The sequence below is a fragment of the Symphalangus syndactylus genome, chromosome 4 (assembly GCF_028878055.3).
Source record: "Symphalangus syndactylus isolate Jambi chromosome 4, NHGRI_mSymSyn1-v2.1_pri, whole genome shotgun sequence".
Taxonomy (NCBI): domain Eukaryota; kingdom Metazoa; phylum Chordata; class Mammalia; order Primates; family Hylobatidae; genus Symphalangus; species Symphalangus syndactylus.
In genome coordinates, this window is record NC_072426.2 from 130,616,631 (window position 1) to 130,638,421 (window position 21,791).

General features: G+C 34.1%; 1 protein-coding gene across 5 annotated transcripts in view; it reads left to right on the top strand.

Moving 5' to 3' along the window:
* GRIA2 (glutamate ionotropic receptor AMPA type subunit 2) overlaps positions 1-21,791 on the top strand; it is a 140,309-nt gene that overhangs the window by 65,711 nt on the left and 52,807 nt on the right. For all 5 annotated transcript variants that reach the window (XM_055276233.2, XM_055276236.2, XM_055276231.2 and 2 more), the window contains exons 3-4: positions 11,400-11,639; positions 20,539-20,735. In XM_055276233.2, the coding sequence (XP_055132208.1) occupies positions 11,400-11,639; positions 20,539-20,735 (437 nt within the window). The remainder of the gene's footprint in view (positions 1-11,399; positions 11,640-20,538; positions 20,736-21,791) is intronic.

The following is a 21,791-nucleotide window of genomic DNA, read 5'->3' on the forward strand; positions in this document are numbered from 1 at the left end:
CGTAGGGACATACAGAAATGTAGCATATGATAAATGTGACATTTAAAACCAAGGAAATCAATAAAATTACATTAAAAGCATTGAGAAATTGAACATCTATGTAGAAACAAAATAAGTTAGGTTTTTACCATTCATAAAATCCAGATACTAATATTAGAAGAATTTAATGTAAAAGGGATAGTTAAAAAATCAAACATCCCAGAATATCTTGAAAAATCTTAGAATGGGAAATCCTTGTTACACAAGACACAAAATTTAGGAATCATTAAATGAAAGACTGAGAATTTGGTTACAAATGTCATCATAAACGTGGAAAAAGGTAAGAGGAAAAGGAAGAAAAATAGGGGCTTTCCATATGCAGAAGATTAAATATATTAGAAATCAAAACTTAAAGGGTAACCTAATAGTAAAAAGAAGTGTACAAAATCTAGGAATAGGTGATTAATAGAGGAAACTATAAAAATAGATGCACTTTCTTACTAATAATGATGGGAATCCAATTTTCCTGTTTATCAGTGAGGTGGCTGATGAAACCAGCTGTGGAGTCAGGCTGCTGGGTTGACACCCACTCACCCGTTTCTAGAGATGATAGCTTAGAAAACTACTTAACTTGCTTCCAAGTTTTTTAGTCTCTAAAATATGGATAATATTAGGACCCATGTCGCTTTACAGTATTACAAATTTTAAGTTAATACATAAAATATACTAAGAGCAATGCGAACTATCACGAGTACAAAAATGTAAGTTGCCATTATTAAAACAAAAATGAAATGCCATTTTTACCTGTTAGATTAATAAAAACTGAAACAAAGAAAAATATCAATTATTAGTGAATTACACACAAAAATTATTTTATTGATAGGAATGTTAATTGCTACACTATATTTGGGTGATAATTTGATAGTGTGGATAACCTTTCACCCAGTATAACATTTGACCAAGCAATCCTACTTTTAATAATCTGTTCTGCAGAAATAATAGCAGATGTTCTCAAAGATGTATGTACTCACATGTTCACTGCAACCTTGTTTGTAATCACAAAACTCTATCTTTCAATTAGGGAATGTTAATAAAATGTTGCTGCTATCTTCAAACTAGGGAATACCATACAATGGTTTAAAAGAGTGAACTAAGTCTGTATCAACATGGTAATTTCCCTGCCAGATATCAAAGTAAGCCACAAGATAATTGTTCTGTGATGTCCTTAATGAAAAACGTAACAAAACCAGAAACATACAAACAAATTCGACCCTTACTAGAACTATGGGGCTAGAGGTACATCCCACATTATTGTTAACAAGGGTTGCTTCTGGGAAGAATAGTAAGCAAAGGGAATTTACATCCTTTTAATCGGTATGCTTGTTTACATTTGTGTTAAAATATACTCCTGCTATTTTTGAATTACAGACATTTAATTTAGAATATTCAAATAAATCTAAGGGCCAAAAACTAAATAAGTTACGAATCCTTTCTGGAAGGAACTCGTTTCACACCATCAGTTTTAACTAGGCTCATATGATTGTATGGGTGTTGCAATGGAGTAGGGCGACTGTCAGGGTAATGTTAGAGCAATGTGCCATGATCCCTTAACAAGCATTAAGTCATAATTTTGCCAGGACTCAATGCATCAAGGGTGTGTGAGTCCATTGTGCTAAAGATAATCCCTCCAACTCCTTGGCAATTTATAGATGAACGCTAATGGCCTAGAGCATTTTAGCATATTTATATAATTTCACATTATATAATATTGAAAAAAATGTGTACTTTGAAAATAAATGTATGTGGGTTAACACATAAGTACTATGGCACATGCGCAGGAACCCTCTTGCTTACCGACAAGTAAGAGGAGCAAGAAAGTTCTGTGAAGCTTTCAGAAACTCTTTGAGTCACTCAAAAGCAAAAGTGTTATCTAGGCTAATTTGAGAGTATCCAGACAGTAAGGTGATAAAGTTCTGTCTTTTTTTGTATTTTATTTAAAGGATAAATTTTAAGTGGAAATCTTATAGTCATTGGTCATTTGAACATTTTTCAGTTATTTTGTTTAAAAGTAGGTCTTATTACAGAGGCTAAAATGATTATTTGGACTGAGATGTCATTGAATCTGTTTGATACATACATAATCCCTCGGTCTTGTACATTCTAATTAAGATCAGACAAGAGATTGCAGGTTTTTTAGGCATTAAGACCAATGGTGGCTGTAAACATGAAGAAGAGAAAAAAAAAGAGAGAGGGAAAACAGAGCAAGAGGAAAGAAGAAATATAAAACAAAGAGGAAGAAATATAAAACAAAGAAAAAGTAATAAAACACAGAGAACGATATCATTTAATCCTTGAAATTTATTGTATCTCACATATATTTTCCATGAGAAAGTATGTGATGAATAATAAATATGCACTACCTGACATTTTCTAGAATTTCTCTCTTTGATATTCAGCCACACAGGCCCAAGTATGAGCTTTGAGGGCATGGAGACATTTGAAAGCTGAGACTTGCCAGCAGCACACAGCTGGCTGGTGTCACAGCAGGGATTAGACACTAGGCCTGCAGACATTCATTCAGCCTGGCACTCTTTATCCACAATATTCAAATTTCATCAGGGCATAGAGTGCCCAGAACTCACATAGAGCATGAGTTGAGCAAGAATTCACAGAGGATAGAACTATGTGAATTTATAAGGAGAAAATACATATCCCAAAGATAAAGAATGAGACTATCTCTTGTGAAATAGCGTCTGATATAGACAAAGGTAATTCTCTTTCGTTTATGTATCCAGAACCCATCATTAAAATTCACATGAGAATTATTGCCTATTACTGCTGGTTCTATGATTGCCTGCTATCCCAGATGATGAATGAAGCCAGAATAAATGTTATAGATTTTTTAAAGCTGCGTATAATATGGGCAACAGCAATAAACTTTCGCCATTTCACCTCACTCAGCAAACATAACACGAAGGTCAGGAGGGGTAAATGTTTGTTAGAGAGAAAGAAAAATGTATTATTACAGCTTCATTGTCTTCTACTACTGAGTGATGAAGTTGCATCAATTTAGTATTTCTGTGAAACATTAGATCAAAATGTATGCAAAAGAGAAGTAATTTATCATCATAAATATTTGTGGCAGAGCTATAGGGAAAATCATCAGTGAGGCAATTTATGGAAACTGTCATTGGGGCATATGTTTATTATTCTTTGCATTCCTCTGAATCAGTTGGTGTTTCATTCAGTAGCTATATACTGAGTGTCTGTGCTAGGAACTTTGCTGGGCTCTGGGGAACAGGAGTGAACAAAGTAATGGGTAGGCTTTTAAAGAAATGAGAGTTTTTTGAGAGATGCTACACTGCCAGGTCCAGAATGGGAAATCCTTTCTGTCCATAGATAGGAAAAGAATTTGCCCCAGTGGAAAAGTGAACTTTTAAATAACCCCATTAATGCAAAGTATATGGTTTAACTCCATTTCATCATAAGAAGAGAACATTGTATTTACCTACATTTTGTGAGAGTAAAGGAATCACAGGTCTATTTTTATGATTCCCCCCAATTTTTACCTGGAAACCTAACATTACATGTACTATCTGTTACAATAATTGTATTTTTAGGGGAATAAATGTCGCTTACAATAAACTTTAAAACTTGAACAATTTATTTCAATTATGTAAATAAGACATTTGAAATTGTGGGAATTTTTCTGTATATTTTCATGTGCAAAATTTGTTATTGGGCATATATTCCATGCAAAGAAATTCAATGTATGTTCCAGGCAAAAAAATTTACCTCATTTCATTTAGGTTTTCAATTGCAGCTTGCTCTGTGTACTTTTTCAGGTTAGTAACGTCCCCTCTCTTGGTACAAACTTCTCCACTTACAAAATGTATATGGAAATCTTAAAATAATAAAATTTCACAAATATTCTAAATATTATATTTTCATACTAAAAATGATTGTGCTTTTTTCCTATTAGGAGAACGAATTAACTGCATTTCATAGGTAATTTTAAACTAACAGCTGTGATTTCGCAAAACGATAACGAAGGATAAAAATATTGTTATGACATGATTTCAGAAATACCCCACTATCAACAGAAATGAAATTTTATCATAAGAACTAATTTTATGTCTTTGCTAGACCATTGGTTCTGATTATATATTCATTTGACAAATAATAATTATATAATTGTGAAAATTTCTGATTTGGGTATTGCAGAGAATTCAAAAATTATTATGGTTGATTTATTGTCAATAACACATTTACCTAATAATTTATAATTTTTTCCAGTACATCTCTATACATTATCTAATTTAAACTTAAAAGAATTCTCATGAGGTAGACAGGAGAGGAATTAATAGCCCCATTCAATAGATTAGGAAGCATGATTAAGATCAGTGACTCTTCTACCAGGTGCCTAGGAAAATATAGAGCTGGGCTTCTGATTCGGGCAACTAGGGAGTGTGCTGATGGAGTTCATAATTAGGGAGGGTCATATTCAGTTGATGGCAAGCAAGGAACCCTTCCTGGAAGAATTGGTAGTTATTAAATGACATTTATCAGTTGCCTGCTGTGTGCCAAGTACTTGACAGGCATTCATAGGTAAATGGCACTTCATTCTCTGCTTTCAATTAGCTCACAGTTTATGGGCAAACTAGACAAATATAAAACAGGCTAATACACAGAAAGGCAGATTGCTTTAGAATCACATGCAGGAGCAGCTTGTAATTCAGACCACACAGAGCAGGTAACACCTGAAAAAATGCTATATGTGCTCTTCTCTAAGCAATTGCAAGAAATTGATGGATTTTAAGCAAGAGGGTTATATCTGCCATGAGAGGAAAGAGATTTATTGTGGAGGCTTTTTGAGAGGTTATTTCAGCCATCTAGTCAATAGGTGTTTAAGGACCATATTAAGGCAATATCATGAGAGCTGGAGAGCACAGACAGAGAGGTCTAATGGGCAATATTTGGTGACAATTCATATGCTGAGAATAAAGGAAGAGAAGTCAGGAGTGATTCTAACATTTTTTGGCCTGAAGAGATGGGCTTGATTTCAACACATAAGCACTTGTCTTGTGGAATTGATGAATTTTAGACTAAAGGAAAATATAAGCAAAATCCTGGTGCATGATTAATAAATAGTTAATATCAACATTAATTAGAACATTAAAACGTAGGAAAGTCATGAGAGACTTATAGGGCCAACACTCTTTTCAGCTTATGTTTACTTTAATACTTTCCTGTCCCACAATGACGCAGGTAGGTAATATTTTTATTGTTTTTTGCAGATGACTAAGCTCAGACAGACTAGTAAAGTAACTTGCCCAACAAATCCAAATAGAAAATGGCAAAGCCGGGATTCAAACCCAGTTTGTTCTCACTTTTAGCCCCTAGAGCTGCTGTTTCTGAGGTCAGAGCCTCCCAAGATTCTTGAAAACAGAATAATAATGTCTCTGTGATATTTAATTGTTTAGCTTAAAGTAATATGTGTTTAGATATTGTAAAACAGTGACATTTTGTGTATTTCTTTTTTCTTTTTTTAACTCTAGAAAGCTCACACATGAGTTCATGAAAGAATTGAATATTTTAATTAAAAATTATACCAGCAGGGAAATAAATACAAAATAATCGTGAAAATACATTACTAAAAATTCATATGTATTTACAGTATATATTTTTATCAGTAAATAAAGGATGATAGATCGGGTGATGATGAAAGTTTGGAAAATATTTGCATAAGGAGTTGAATTTGACCTTGTTAATAGGGATGAGACTGCTGAAAGATAGAGTTTGAAGAAAAAGAAAAAAAAATTGGAAGACAGATCTTTGAATGATGCCTTTATGTGATGTGCTTTAGGAAGACTAATATGACAAGAGTATAAATTGAAGGAAGGAGGGAGAAGAGGTGGGTCACATGGTAGAACCAAGGAGAAAGAAAAGGAAAGTGAAGGTGCAAGAGATGCTTAAGAAGCACTGTTATGGAAACTTCATGTAAGTGGGGACCTTACCCGTTGTGCTTAATACTGTCTTCCCCAAACCTAGAACAGTGCACAGTAGTTTCTTAAAAGTGCTTTGTAAACGTGCAATGCATGAAGTAGAATAAAATTTAAATGGTGATGGATGACATGCATAGGACAAGAAAGAGCAAGAAGGTCATTATTCTGAACTATTGCATATAAATTATGGCAATAGTTATCATGCATGAACAGGAAGGGAAAAATAAACACATAGATATGGTTCGTCAGAATAAAATAAAGTATTTTTTCCTTATTTTTATGGAATTAGTTGGAAATACATGGTTTTAGAAGTTTCCATATAATGAATTGAGGGACACTGGAAGGTGACAGATTGAAGCTAAGCTTTTTTTTTTTGAGAGAGAAATATTCTCTAGATTTGATCATTATATTTTATCAAAAATGACTCAGTGTGGAACATCAAAACATAGTAGATAAAATTCCATTTTTTTCCTGAATCAGATCACAATACTCATCCTCTTTGTTGTGCATTTTCTAAACCTAACACTATGCTTGTCACATAGAATATTTATGGTGCATCTTTTGGTAAATAAATAGTTATAGGAGATAACTGGGATAATAATGAAGGTTTGGGAAACATATGCATAGAAATTGAATTTGACCTTGTGGAAAGGGGTGAGACCACTAAGAGGTACAGTGAAAGAAGAGAAGAGAAAGCAATTGGAAGACAAATCCTTGGAGAAGGTCTTTTTAATTTAGGATGTAGGAAGAAGATAAGGCAGTGAAAGATAATTAGAGTGAGAGGAAAAGTACCAAGATGGTATAATTTTACTTGGCAGCAATGTGGAAAAAGAATTAGAAGAGAGCAAGACTAGTAGCAGTGGAAAGAGAAAGAATTTCAAGAGGTAAATTTTGGTCTAATAAATTCAGAGAAGCTAAGAAAGCTAGATCCAAAGAAGAGGTGATTATTTTTAGTTACCAGGAGATCCTTACTAACAGATGACAGGGAAATTTCAGTACTGAAATCAGGGTCAAACTATGCATGGGGTTGATGTCAGAAGTTTAGGAGAGAAGGAGAGAGGCTTTCAGTGGTTTCCATATTTTGATGTCAGAATACCTTGGTGATGCAGCTTTTACCAGTTTTTGTTCAAACTGCAAAGAGGCTGTTGCCATTTCTGCTTATGAAGCAGACTATGCTGATTCATTGAAGTGAATCTCAACTTATAAATCTAAAATATGTAAAACAAAAAAAATCATGCTCAGTTCTTCTCCCTTTCTACTCAATAACTATGCGAGGCTATTTAGATTTTGTTAAGCATACAGACTATCGTGTATGCTACATTAGCAGCACCAATGAGCAGAATGACCTAAGAGAAAAGATGTGTGTTGGATGCACCATCAGCATTGTTATTGGCTTATATCATCTGGGCTTGTAATAAAAAGTGAAATAATCAGCAAATTACTTACACCCAGGAGATTATCATTTCTGCTGTTTGACCTAAAGTGTCTTTTAGAAGGACTTGCCCTTTGCTGAGTTTCTCAAAGTTGATATTAAATATTTAATTACAGAACTCAGTGAGAGCATCTTTACTTACTCCTTTGCAATCTGGTTTGAATCTCAAGACATAAATGCAATTCTAATATTAATCAGGACTATCATTGAGAAACTTATAATAGTGTTTCATAGTGTTATTGTAAAGGTCATGAAGCTGGAGGTGAAACTGAGGATTTCTGTTTCTCTGCCTCCAGACGTGACTGTATAGGATGTTGGTATTGTATAACTCATTTTAGAAAGTTGTCTTTGGAATGATTTTCAGAGTTTATGACACATTATTTTTGATAGTCTCAGTGGTAGTAAACCTTCCTTCATTACAGGATGGATCGAAGTTAAGGAAATGGCTTTAAATTTTGGAGGCATCATTGGGGAATAAGGTAAAGATGAAAATGAATAATTTCCCTTCTAATGAAGTAAAGAGTAATTCCAAAGTACTGCAGCTAATATTCTTGTGAAAGGTGTCAGTAGGTTATATTGCCTATGCTAAATTGGGGCAAGCATCAATATTTCAATGAGAACAGTCTTGGATATTTGGGGATAACATGTTAGAAGCATAGTGCTAAGTTTTTCATCTTCAGATGGTTACTACAAATGGGGCAAGCAAAGTACCTTAGTTTACGTCAGCATTCTGATGGATTTGATTGATTCCTGGTTGTAAATCTCAGTGGTATTCTTATCCTGCTTGGGGACAGAGACAGTGACTGTCCTAAGCTACAGAGAGGGAAATGAGCACTGTTGGCCGAATGGCTGTTAACTGTATGCATAGTCAGGAGACATAAGAAAGAAATATCCAGAAAAATAGAGGATATAGGCAAATGGACACTTGAGTAAGTGCAATGAAGAAATAAAGGATAAGAAGAGAGGGTTGAGGGAGACCAAAGAGAGTCAGGAGAGAACAGCTATTGTTGTAAAAATAGGTTCATTGGAGAATTAGCCGAAGTGCATGGGGAAAAATAAATTGTCTTCTGAGTTAGATGGATAATTCCTTATGAAGTTGTGTGCAGCTTTTGCCTGTTGTTGGGTCAAAGCCAGTGTTTCCAGATGGCCGCGATAACCAGGAGGTCCCTTGACAACTCACTCCAGAGCCTACAACAAATTGAAAATGAAAGGTGTGACTCCTTATTAAGATTGTCTGTGTATTCAAACAGTGGCATTCTTTATCAGGCATCCTGCTGATGCTGTGGCTGCTGTTTCCATCACAGAAGCTATTTCACTTAAGATGAGAAGAGGTCTCATTAATAAATCATATTGCATGATATTCCTATAGTACCTAGATGACATGCCCACACTTTGCAGGGAAATGGAATTAAACAGACCCGGAGAGAATTTTAAATCAAGTCTTTCTTTTATGTGTCATTTGGAATCATCAACTGCTAAACAAATTTAAGATTTAAGATATACCTGTCAGTACACATACACTTAGGTATAAAATAAGAAATCACTGCAGAGTTTTCCTAGACGAGATGAAAGCTATTTTTCAGGTATGTGAAGAAAGGACTTAGTTATCAAATACACTAAAGGTTATTTTCAACTCTGTACCCAGACAAGAACAAAAAGTATGGGCATGAATAAAAGACAGTTATTTCATCTTTGCCTTATGTTAAGGTGTGAAATAAATGTAATGAAATGCATTCAGTTGCTTTTTGAGATATTTCAGTCTGCTTTGTAGAAGATTGGTAATAAAGGATATGTAAATTTACATATTACACAGATTTTTGGCAAATAAGGACCACTTAAAGAGGCAATCTTGCTTTCCTTTGGATTCATACTGTACAACAGTTACTAAACGTTATTGCCTAATATTTTTTGATTGTCTAGAATTGGCAATTAGAATCTGTACGTATTTTAGCAATTCTCGTATTCATGAAACAAATCTATTTTTTCTACAGACCATCTATTTTTGTGAAGGAAATACAATGATATAAGATAGGGTTTGTTTTATCCTTCAAAAAGGATTTTTTAAAAGGATGGTAGATGTTATGTTCTAGGTTGTTAGATTGTGTTTCTGGATGACTGGTTTCCAGTTTTTGGATTGAAATGACCCCAAGATTGAGAAATATCATCTATTTATTTATTTAAAGCCACATAGTTGGCCAGGCACGGTGGCTCACGCCTGTAATCCTAGCACTTTGGGAGGCCGAGGGTGGTGGATCACGAGGTCAGGAGTTCGGGACCAGCCTGACCAACAAGGTGAAACCCCATCTCTACTAAAAATATAAAAGTTATCTGGGCATGGTGGCACATGCCTGTAATCCCAGCTACTCGGGAGGCTGAGTAGCACTGCACTGCACTCCAGCCTGAGTGACGAGTGAGACTGTGTCTCAAAAAAAAAAAAAAAAAAAAGAAAAGAAAAAAAGACACATAGTTGACTTTACTAGTAGCTTTAAGCACTGTTCTGTGGATGGTCAGTGCTCTGTAGAGCATTACAGGGGATCAGTCTTGGACAAAGTAACCCTTTTTTCTCAGAAAGATGTTACTGGATTTATGTTTCAAAATATTATTCTTATTATATTGTGGAGAATTGAATGGAAGGAACGTAAGTGGAGGAAGGAGGACAGTTGGGTAGGTATTTCACTAGTTGGGTAAGATAAGCCATATTACTTATTAATTAAGAGCATGGATTCTGAATCCAGACTCTCTATTTTGAATGTAGCATCTATCACCTATGCAAGTGTCTTTGGTAGCTCACTTAATATTATTCTATGTGTCAATTTTTCCATCAGTAATTTGGAAATAATTATAGTTCCTACCTCAAAAGTTATCATGAGAAAAAAATGAATTAACGTACCCTAGAACATGCCAGGCACAGGGCAAGCACAATGTTAAGTATATACTGTTAGTGAATTAGGATGTTTGGAATGGGGAGAAAAATAAGTGGCCCTTATTTGAGTATATCGAGGTATTATAATGAGCACATAACTTAGTTATGGACTGACTTTTGGGGGAAGGAGTGAAAGCGGATAGTGTCATATGCCATTCACTGGAAATAGAAATATTGAAAGAGGACAGGGATTGTGGGAGTGATGAGGATGTCCAAATACAATATTATTATTTGTTTAAGAATTAATATGTAGTGTAACATATAGGGTAAGTTAGGTCCATGGGGAAGATTAAAATGAAAAGTTTTGGACTTTATTTAATTGCTTCTCGACTGAGTGACACGATATGACAGAAGTACCTTTGTGGGGACATGTGTCTGTATGTATCAGGGGAGTCTGGTATCTATCTTGTCTTAAAGAGGCTTTGGTCAGCATTAGGACTCTATGGAAGCACATTAACTTTTAGATATAAAAGCATCGTAAATACAGTAGAGATTTTTAAAGGAATTGGACACAATATGACTGAAGTGCTTTTCTGGGGACATGTCTCTGTATGTATCATGGGAGTCTGGTATCTATCTTGTCTTAAAGAGGTTTTGGTCAGCATTAGGACTCTATGGAAGCACATTAACTTTTAGATGTAAAAGCATCGTGAATACAGTAAAGATTTTTAAAGGAATTAGATTATGTAGGGAATGAGCTGTCATTAATGTGTATAAATCTTAGGTGACTACAGTTTATTCTTATAGCTAATGTTGTTTTACTCATATATTTTTCATATTTGTTCCTAAAATATGTTAATACTTACATAGCTTGTTAAACAATGATGTATGCATTTTCCTGTAACCAGAACTACTTTTTATGCTTTATAATCTTTTAGATTCCACAAATAGAATGCTAAGTAAATAAGTGTTAATAAATTACAGTGGATCATTAAATCTATATTTCTTTCAATATGTTAATTTTGTATTTTATGTAAAAGGACATTAAGTTTTAAGCAAATTCATATGATTGTGTGCCAATTTCAATGATTTTTCCTTTCTATTTTTCCTATTATTCTAGTCTGCTCCCAGTTTTCGAGAGGAGTCTATGCTATTTTTGGATTTTATGACAAGAAGTCTGTAAATACCATCACATCATTTTGCGGAACACTCCACGTCTCCTTCATCACTCCCAGCTTCCCAACAGATGGCACACATCCATTTGTCATTCAGATGAGACCTGACCTCAAAGGAGCACTCCTTAGCTTGATTGAATACTATCAATGGGACAAGTTTGCATACCTCTATGACAGTGACAGAGGTAAGTGACAGTATCTCATCTCTTTGTAATGAGGCGAATTCAATGCCTACACTTGACACTTCTATGGATTTATAAAGCTGCAAAGGTGTGATAAAGCCCAAGGATCCTTTGGTTTAATTTTGCTGTGATAATGACTAATGCAATTTAAAACCTGGGAAATGTATTTAGAGTAAAACAGCAGCAACTACAAAAGCTGTCTGTGTACAATTTAGAGAGACAGACTGTATCAACCCAATGCCCAAATATTCAGTTGTAATATAAAAAGCAATTTTTGGCATCAGCAGCTAAAAATCTATGATAGCTATACTACTAGTCCAAGGTGAATGAAGTGGCTTGAGTAAATTTAAGTGAAACATACAGTAACATAGTTATTAAATATTGTTATATGCAGAAGTTTTATCAGGCAGGTAGCATTATTATTGCCCTTGCCTTAAAAACAAGATCCCCGAATCTCAGAGAAGTTAAAGGTTTTTCTCAGGATCAACCCGCTTGTGGTACACCTTACACACAGGTCTCTGATACCAAACCTATGCTTTTGACACCATTCCACATAATTGTTTATAATGGGATGATTTTGAATAGCATGCCAGTCTTGATTCATTATGTTAAAATGTTGTAATGGAGGGAGGTACAACCTTTATGTTTCTCATATCCCTTGTTGTTTAGTATTAGCAGACTTGCTTGATTTATGTCATAGAATCCCAGGTGTTCTTAACCATTCCCAGCTCTATAATTGGGTGTCAGTAGGTTTGTGTACTCCCTAAATTGTATGAAACATCTTGTGTGTGTGTGTTCATATGGATATGTTTTTTGAGAGAGTATCCATAAATCAAAGTCAAAGGGGTGAGAGACCACTATTGTCCTAGTACCTAAGTACCATACTGTGCTTCCCTCAGCAGCTTGCTTCCTGGAATATTTATAGGTTCAAATGAAAACCCAGAAGCCTATTTCAACCAAGATAGGGCACCTTGTTAACCCGCAAGGGCACACAAGAAGAGAGCCAGCCGTCAGTCAATTCTCCATTGATCAGTTTGTAGTCATTTACTGCAGCAATCTCAAGTCAGGAGTGCAGGAGCTAGGTGTCTGATTCTCTGCCCTGTTCTCCTAATCCTGGGAATGAGAACACTCAGTGGAAAAGCCAGTCAGCACTCTACAAGCCGAAAAAAATTTGCTATGTCAACAACTATGTCCCCCTGCTTTGAGAAGGGAGTACTTGGCTATTCCCATAGGGAATTAAAAACTAAAACAGAGAATCATTTACAGTAAATATAGATTTCAATGTGCTGGATGTTTCTGAAGCACACTTATTAATGTGATAAAAGGGCTTATAAAACTGAGCATATTAAATTATTTTTAGTTTTTCCTCTTGTTCTCTGCTAACTTCTTTAGTATTTTGTGTTGTTCAAGCTAGCCTGAAATATGGGTGTATTCTTAATACCTCTTTCATCCTTGCATCCTATTGATGTGATTTCCACGGCCTAATTATATTTTATCTGTAGACACTCATCCTTGTCGTTGCCATTACCCCAGGCCAAGCCACCATAATGTGTTCAGTCCCTCATCTCTCCAGTTCCACCCTTGTCTTTTTTTAATCCATTTTCCACGAAGTAGCAGGAGTTACTGTTAAAAAAATTTTTTTTGGACTGCATTACTCTCTTGTTCAAAATACTTCAATAGCTTCTCATTATGATGAGGATAACACTGAAAAATTTTAGTTGGCTTTAAGGTCTTATAACACCCAATTCCCACTCAACTCTCCATTGCATTCTGCTGTCTTGCTCACTTATTAAAGCTAAATCCATTTGACCTTCTTTCACTTTCTCAGATACACCAAACTCTTTCGCTTCAAATCTCTGCCTGTATCACTAATGCTTACTCCTCCTTGAGAACTAGGTTCATATATCATTTCCTCAGAGATGCCTTTCACACTGTTATCTTTCAAAGCAGTCTCTTCTTTTCCTTTATAGTACTTAGGACAATTTATAATGAATAGTGATGTTCATTCTGTCACTTAAGAACTGCCTATTGAGCCCCTGCTGTGTTCCAGGGACTGTCTTAGTGTCATAGGATAAGCATTATGTTTTTCATGTAAGGTGTGGCAATAAGCTCCAGGAAGAGAGTGCCCAGGCAGTGCTCAGGGTACTGGATGTTCAGCTCATGACTCTCTACCCAGTGCTTCAGATAATGCTAAAAAGAGAGTTGATTTTCAGTAAATGGTGTTAATAAGTAAATGAGTTAAACATCTGTGTACAGTATTTTAAGTTCAAGATGATTTTATAAGCTAAATTTTGCTTGCAGAATTGAATAATTGAATGACTAATTCTCTTTACACTTTGATAAGGTTGACTGAGGATGGCATTTTTAGTTTAAGAATACACCTCGCCTTCATCCTTACCCTCACCATTGCTTCCTCTAGTTAAAACTGAACTTTTGAGAAAAATTCAAAAAGACAGCAGCTGATATAAGTTAAAAAAAAGAGAAACTCTAGAGTTTGAGGAGAGATACTCAGAACGACAGGCTCTGGAATTAGCCGGTGAAGATGGATGGACTTACGTACTTGTGAAAAAAATCTGGAACATTTTAAAATACTTTTATTAATACTTAGAAATATTAAATGAAATTGAAATGATGAGATAATCTACAATTATTAAATTATACAAGTTGATTTGAGTTCAAGTGCATCTGTTGAGATAAAAACATTAGAGTGATAATATTAAGTAATAATATATTAAAGCCAAAGTGACCTTATGGATACATTTTCAAGGTGTTGTCAAGTAGCTGTTGATGTTTTAATGTGAGAAATATTTCAGTGGCCTTTTATCTGAAGTTATTTTCAGACATAAATATGTAAGACTCTCATAATACTGGCAAAAGTCTTGACCTTTGTATAATATTTTACTTGGCTCATGGAAATGGAACTTTTGCTATTTGTTTTTTCCTTATTAATGACTTAATTTTTATGGCTTTGCCATCATACTACATTTTAACAAGCTTATTCATACATTTAGTGGGTGAACTGTTTTTCTCCCATTTGGTCCTGAAATCATTTTGCTTATGCTTCAAAGTAGGCACCTGCTTGCTTTAGTGTCACATGATTTGAAGAATGCACCTGTGTTCCCTTTGTCCACATTAACCACAGTCTGGAAAATAGATCCCATGGTTTCATCTCTCTACTTGTATCTCTACATGCCTCAGTTTCAAAGAATTTGGTCTGTTCTTGATGTGGCTGTCTCATCACCTTCTTGATTATATGATTATTTTTAGGCTGTAATCATCTTCACTTTTTGGAGAGTCTACATCAGGAATATATATTGTTAAATTATAATGTCTAAATTACCATTCTTTGGAATAGCATAGGGTCCAAATGTGAAAATGATCTCCCAACATTCTGCCCTAATCATGAACTAGATGAAAAAGACTTAAAATTGTTATATGCTGCTTAATTTCACTACCTTTAACTAGTGAAATTAATTCCTGCTTCGTGGCTATCTGCCCCAATGCTGAGCAATAGGCCAAGAGACTATATACCACTTTTAAACAGTTAGAGACATGGATGCATGGATAGAAACATCTTTGTATAGCAACATCTTGGTATGGAACCCTCTTTGACTAATCTGAGTTTACTGGTGAGAGGAGAGCTGAAACTCTGTGTCTAGTGCCAGGTGATCTTTCAGGTTGCTGGTGTCTTCTCCTTACCCAGGCCATGTGGCAACAGCCTGGCACTCCTTGATGACCCTTGATGACCCTGAAAGCTGCATATCATCACTCCATAAAGAGAACTTCAACACATTTTTAACAATAGAGCAATGGGGTTATCTATGTTAATGCATTCAAGATTATATAATAGCTTTATTTTTGGATATATATGTTGTAAGTTTGAATCAGGACTTAATCCAAATGTGGTTTTTATTTATTGGTTTAGTGTCAACAAGGTAAGTTAATACATTTCTATAGAGAGTAGGTAAAAACAGAATTAGCACTTTATATCTGTATGTCTTGGTTTCAATATTGAGCAATATTATTTGTCCCCTGAAGGGAAGGCACTTTGCCTGCAGTTCCAAGAAAACATCATGCATAGAACAAAAATGATTTCAAATTATAATTTTTTCCCTCATATTCCTGAGAGAGCTGATGAGGGAAATATATGTTAATCTAATTTGGCCTGGGCATGCTGCCCTGATTTAGTGATCATAAATATTAATTTCTATGCTTGAAAGAATGAGTAAGTACAGTTAATTTTAAATGGAACAAAGAAAATATTTTTAAGCAGTAAGACATGGTTTGAATAAAATATATCTTTTGGCAGTAATCATTTTTAATTTAACCCTTTAACGTGCAAACTGATAGACTTCCCCTGTGTACCAGGTGACCTTTTAGAGGGTTTGCATACAGACAGGTGGCTGATGGCTTGTCTATAATTCAGAGTGTTATTAATACTGGGTCAAGATGAGACTATCACTGAATGACTAGTAGTAATACTTTGGGAGAATTTTAGGAAGATTGTCATTTTATGAATAGGTTATACAACTACAACCAGTCAGTAACAATAGGCACATGAAGAAGTAATGCAATTTAACATTATTTAATCTAGCCATTTTTTATTTTAGCAAAACATCTAAGAATTCAGTAGAGTTTAGAACTTACCTTTAGACTGTAGCAATAATCTTGAGGATTTAAAAGAACATATTATATTTTAAATATATTTACGAGGAGGAATAATTAATCTTCCAGATTTCTTCTGTTTTTAGATGAACAACTATGTATCTCAACAGTTTTGTTTTAAGTAATTCAATAAAAATAAGTGAGTCTCTGCTATAGAAATTCAAATATCCTAATGTAGTACTACGGATATTAGAGTTGAATGACTATTGCATGCTAATAGCGTTAAATGAACCAGTGTTTATGCAGAACTCCCATTGTCTGTACAACTTTGTATTCTGAATTATAGGATGAATATATTTATAGATACTTCTGTGCTAGTTTGTGTGGAAGGAATAGAGGCAGATCTCAAGTCATACTTTCTCCTCTAATTGAATATGGTACAAAGAGGTCAAGAGCACAAATCTGTGTTATGTTTGAAGAGTTTAATTTCACCTTCATATACATTTTCAGTGATTTTCAAATTTAAAAATGGTATATTGATTATAAAGCAATCAGACAATACAAAACTTTTAGTTGTGAGGAATGAGGAGATCAAGTTGAGAGAGAGTTTGAGAGTCAGTTACTATTACTGAAAAAAAAACACCCAGGGAATTGGGTTATTAAGCATTGAATGGTGGTCTCTTCAAATTACTCGTCAGATAATGCAATCATTTGTGAATTACTTCTGCCTGTTGTTAGGAGTTAATTTAATATTATTCAGTATCTTCTGATGAAACTGAATTTATTAAGTCTGATATAGCACTACTTGAGCAGTTTAGTTTCTTAATAAACATGTAAGTTTTGTTAGGTTCCAGAGGTTACAAAATATTAATCTTGAGCGTTTTAATAACAGTGACTCCTGAATCCACAGCAACTGTAAATTACTTTTGACGCATAGAACAAATGAGTTTGAAAGTCAGAGAAATTTCTTTTTTTTTTTTTTTTATATGGAGTCCTGCTCTGTCACCCAGGCTGGAGTGCAGTGGCGTGACCTCGGCTCACTGCAATCACCACCTCCCAGCTTCAAGGAATTCTCCTGCCTCAGTCTCCCAAGTAGCTGGGATTACAGGCACCTGCCACCAGGCCTGGCTAATTTTTGTATTTTTAGTAGAGATGGGGTTTTGCCATGTTGGCCAAGCCGATCTCGAACTCCTGATCTCCAGTGATCTGCCCACCGCACCTGGCGCAAGTTAGAAATTTCTTTAAATGCATTCTTTTTTGATTTTAGACATCATCTCTATATTCTTTTGCAAGGTAAACTACTGGAAATTTTAGATTTACGATTACCACTTGGTGAAATCCATTTACAAAGTGTCATTTATATTTAAACTTTCTTGTAATACATGTTAAAAGTTGAGACATAATATTAAGAGCATCACCACTTGAAATTGTATTATGTAGTATACTTTATAATTAAATAAACAAAATGAAATAAGCTATTGCAGAGAATAAGGATGCTTACTGGTAATTTCTATATAGTAATATATGAATAGCACAGACAGCCCCATCCACGGATATAATGTCTTTAAGAAGGCGACAGGGGGGAGTTGAACCATGACTGGGATGTGGGAAAGTAGAACTCAGCAAATGGAAAGCGGCTTAGAATTTAGATTTTTTTTTTTTTCTCTTACTTGCAGAGAAAACTGGGTAGACTTAGTGGCTGTTTTCAAGTACGTTGATAGCTGTTGAATTGACCATAATGACCAGCTGTGCGTGTTCTGTCTCTACTGATGAAAAGGGAAGGATTTAATTGACCTATAGTGTATGGAAATCATAGGCGATCTGTGATGTGTTTTAAATATCTGTCACTGAAAGTTTCAAAAAATGACATATGGTCTTTTTACATTATCCCTTGAGAAGTTTATGTTTATTTATATCTTTTGCCAGAAGACTGGACAGAGGAAACTAATTTCATTTTGCCAGAAAAAAAGTTAACTTTTTTCAGCATGTGGTTCAATCTTCCATTCTGAAATAAAAGTAAATTATTTTTAATGTTTATTATAAAACATTTTAAATAACAAATTAGAATGCTATAAAGATTCCCAAACACTCTTAATCTGGCTTTATTAAAGACTAGTATATGAGCAATTTTGCTTGATCTATATCTCTTTGTTCCCTGCAATTATTTAGAAATGAATACCAGACATTCTGCCATCTCATCTGTAAATATTTCAGTGTTTATTTGGAAAAAAATGATTCTAGTATTTTAAATATAATGGTAATAGCATTATTATACCTAGACAATTAACAATTCGTAAATATTATTCTTTTTTCTACTGTTTGAAGTAAAATAAAAATGACATCCATATATCACAATTAGTTAATATAATTTTTAAGACTCTTATAATGTAATGCAGTTTCCCACAGTCTAGATTTTGATGATTGCAACACTATGGTGCTTAAAATATTTTCTTCTATATATGCCCTATAGCTTGATACTTAGATTTAGAAGTGTGATGAAATTCAGGTTTACATTATTGGCATGAATGTAGCCAACACTAAATAGGTATATACCTATTCAACACCAAAATATGTGGGTTGAATATTATCATTTGGAAACACATCTCTGTTATCTCTCTTTTTGGGTAGTTACCAGTAGTTGATGATTGTTGTCTTGATTCATTAATTCAGCAGGTGTTACAAGACGGTGATGATTTCAAATATATATTCATCCATCATCTATTAGCTAGAGTATTTCCAAAAATAAAGACCTTTAGTTCATTATTACCCTGAAAGTGGTTCATATAGGAAACGCAGGAAAATGCTTGTTTTATTTCATTATTTACCAGTCTTCAAATTAATTAATTGGTTCCCTAGCATCCACCAAAGTCAAGCACATTTTTAAAACATAATTTCATAGATTTAAAACAGTTTATGTATTTAAGTATTTTGCATTTATTATTCTAATTAATATTCAAATGTTCCCATCTTTATTTAAAGAGCTCCTCTTCAAATTAGCTCCTGTGTGCTTTGAGGTAATGCTGATGGTTGTAGAGAGTTCCTTCCCTTCTGGTGTCATAAGATGTTTTAGACTCATCTTGTACACTTTTTGGCCAATATTGAATCCACAAAATTTTTAATGGTGGTTTTTCTTTTTTGAAATCGTTTTTAACAAAATTGATAATTGACCTTTTTTCATAGCAAAAAGATTTAAATAAAATTTGGTATCTGAATTTAGGTTTTGAAGAGATATGTTCACATTAGGTGAGTCCTACATTTTATTAATCAAAAGGGTCTAATATTGTTAGAGAAAGATGCAGGCTTTTCTAGAATAAAGAAGATGATTTGCTGAGTTCTGGATTCATTCTGGAGTCTCGATTTTGCATTGTTTGTTAAGTTATCAATATAAATGATGAATTTGGTTTTGCTGTGAATAGTAGAAATAATACGAAAGACAAGTTTATATAGCATGTCTCCGAGTGCTAAATTGAGGATGTAACTTTTCAGGAAATAAATCCTCTAGTTGTTGTACCTCTTAGTCCTAAATATGAGGTAATATATGGACAATTAAAAAAACAATAAAAATTTTCCAAGTGATATGATGCTATAAGCAAAGTTACTAACAGGAAAATAGACAAATTGGAAAGAGAAGTAAATCTATGCTAGAGAAGTAACTGACACCATCTGGTTAATAGGTGACCACTTCAATTTCTCTGGGATCATTCCCAATAACAAAAAAATAACATAACAGAAGACTGTGGATGGAAAAAAAAATGAACCCAAACTGCTGACTTGAAAACAATAGGAGAAAATATAGCAGCCTCATAAAGAATATTGCCTGTTATCCTCACATAGACTTACATAGATTCCTCTCATTGAAAATGTACTTGTCTTCTTCAGGATACTAATATCAAATGACAGACTATCATGTACAACTAAACAATTTTTTTCCATTCTGTAAGAGTAAGAAGTGTTTGTGATGCCATTTGATTTCACTTAAACCAAAGGTATTAACATTACACTTTAGTAATACTCTAAAGAAGACAGCTGAGAGTGTTGAAAGAAAAGGATATTATTTTCTACTCAAACAATGACTCCTTTGGTCAGAACAGTAATATTAGGTAATGAGTTTTTGATGTGAAGTGACATAAGTAAAAGGTGATAAAGATCTTAGGTATAGCTTTTTTTTGAAGAATTCAACATTCCTTCAGTTGCACAGATATATCTGCCTTAAAAATATATTCATTGGCAATTTCATAACACAATCCTGAGTTATTCACGTATCTTTATCAGTCATCATTTTTCTTTGCCTTCCTAGGCTTATCAACACTGCAAGCAGTGCTGGATTCTGCTGCTGAAAAGAAATGGCAAGTGACTGCTATCAATGTGGGAAACATTAACAATGACAAGAAAGATGAGATGTACCGATCACTTTTTCAAGATCTGGAGTTAAAAAAGGAACGGCGTGTAATTCTGGACTGTGAAAGGGATAAAGTAAACGACATTGTAGACCAGGTTCGCTGCTTTCTGTTTTCTAATGATGCCAAATATAGAATATGCATGCAGTGTCAGCATTTGCAAAGTGTATTTGTGTAAGGTGCTTGAACAGCAGTTTTTGCTCTATGTTTTATGTCAGATGCAGCAAAGATCATCAATTAAATTATCTCTGGCTTCAGTTAGCCATAGCAAATGGTCATCAATAATGCTGACACATCATGTTAATCATTAAATAAATTCAATAAATAATCCCTGACTTTTATGTTTTATATGATAAATGTTACCCTAAACTTCGATATTTTGATTTGAAAATTTTAAATTTAAGTCGGATGAACTTTTTAGAGTTAAAGAAATAGACATGTATTAACTTAAGACAAGTTGAGTTCTAAGGGAAAAGTGAGTAATTCATGAAATTTTTGGAGTTACATAGACCATCTATGCCTCCAGAAAGAGTATGTAGTTATCTTTGCAAGATATATATTTTTTCTTCCATTAAGGGACTTGTGCCATTATAAAAAACATTGATTTGTGAAATTAAAATATGTAGGAAGGACACATTTGGGCTGTGTTTACTATTTGAGAAGTAAACTAGATGCATCCCCTTGGACTGTTTGAAAGAATCACTGATACCAGTGATAAGGATATTTTTATCTGTGCTTAGATACTACCTTGCTTCAGTTTAAGATCTTTCAGGGTAGGGGAGCCATGCAGTGTTATCTTAATAATACAGGTAAAATCCACCATGATTTACAAATAGGGTAAGTGACTAGGGATGATAGTGACACAGCATCAGCATTATGATTGATTGAATAAGGTCTCCTTTACTGATATCTGCATCTCTTCCTAGCTGAAAATGTGTGTGTGTGTGTATGAGTGTATATGTGTGTGTATACATATGCATATATGTACATATATATGTGCACATATATATATTTATACAGTTAACCCTACCAATATCCTACCATTGACCAGAAGCCTTACAGATAACACACAGTCAATTAACACATACTTTGTATGTTATATGTATTATATACCATATTCTTATAATAAAGTAAGCTAGGGAAAAGAAAATGT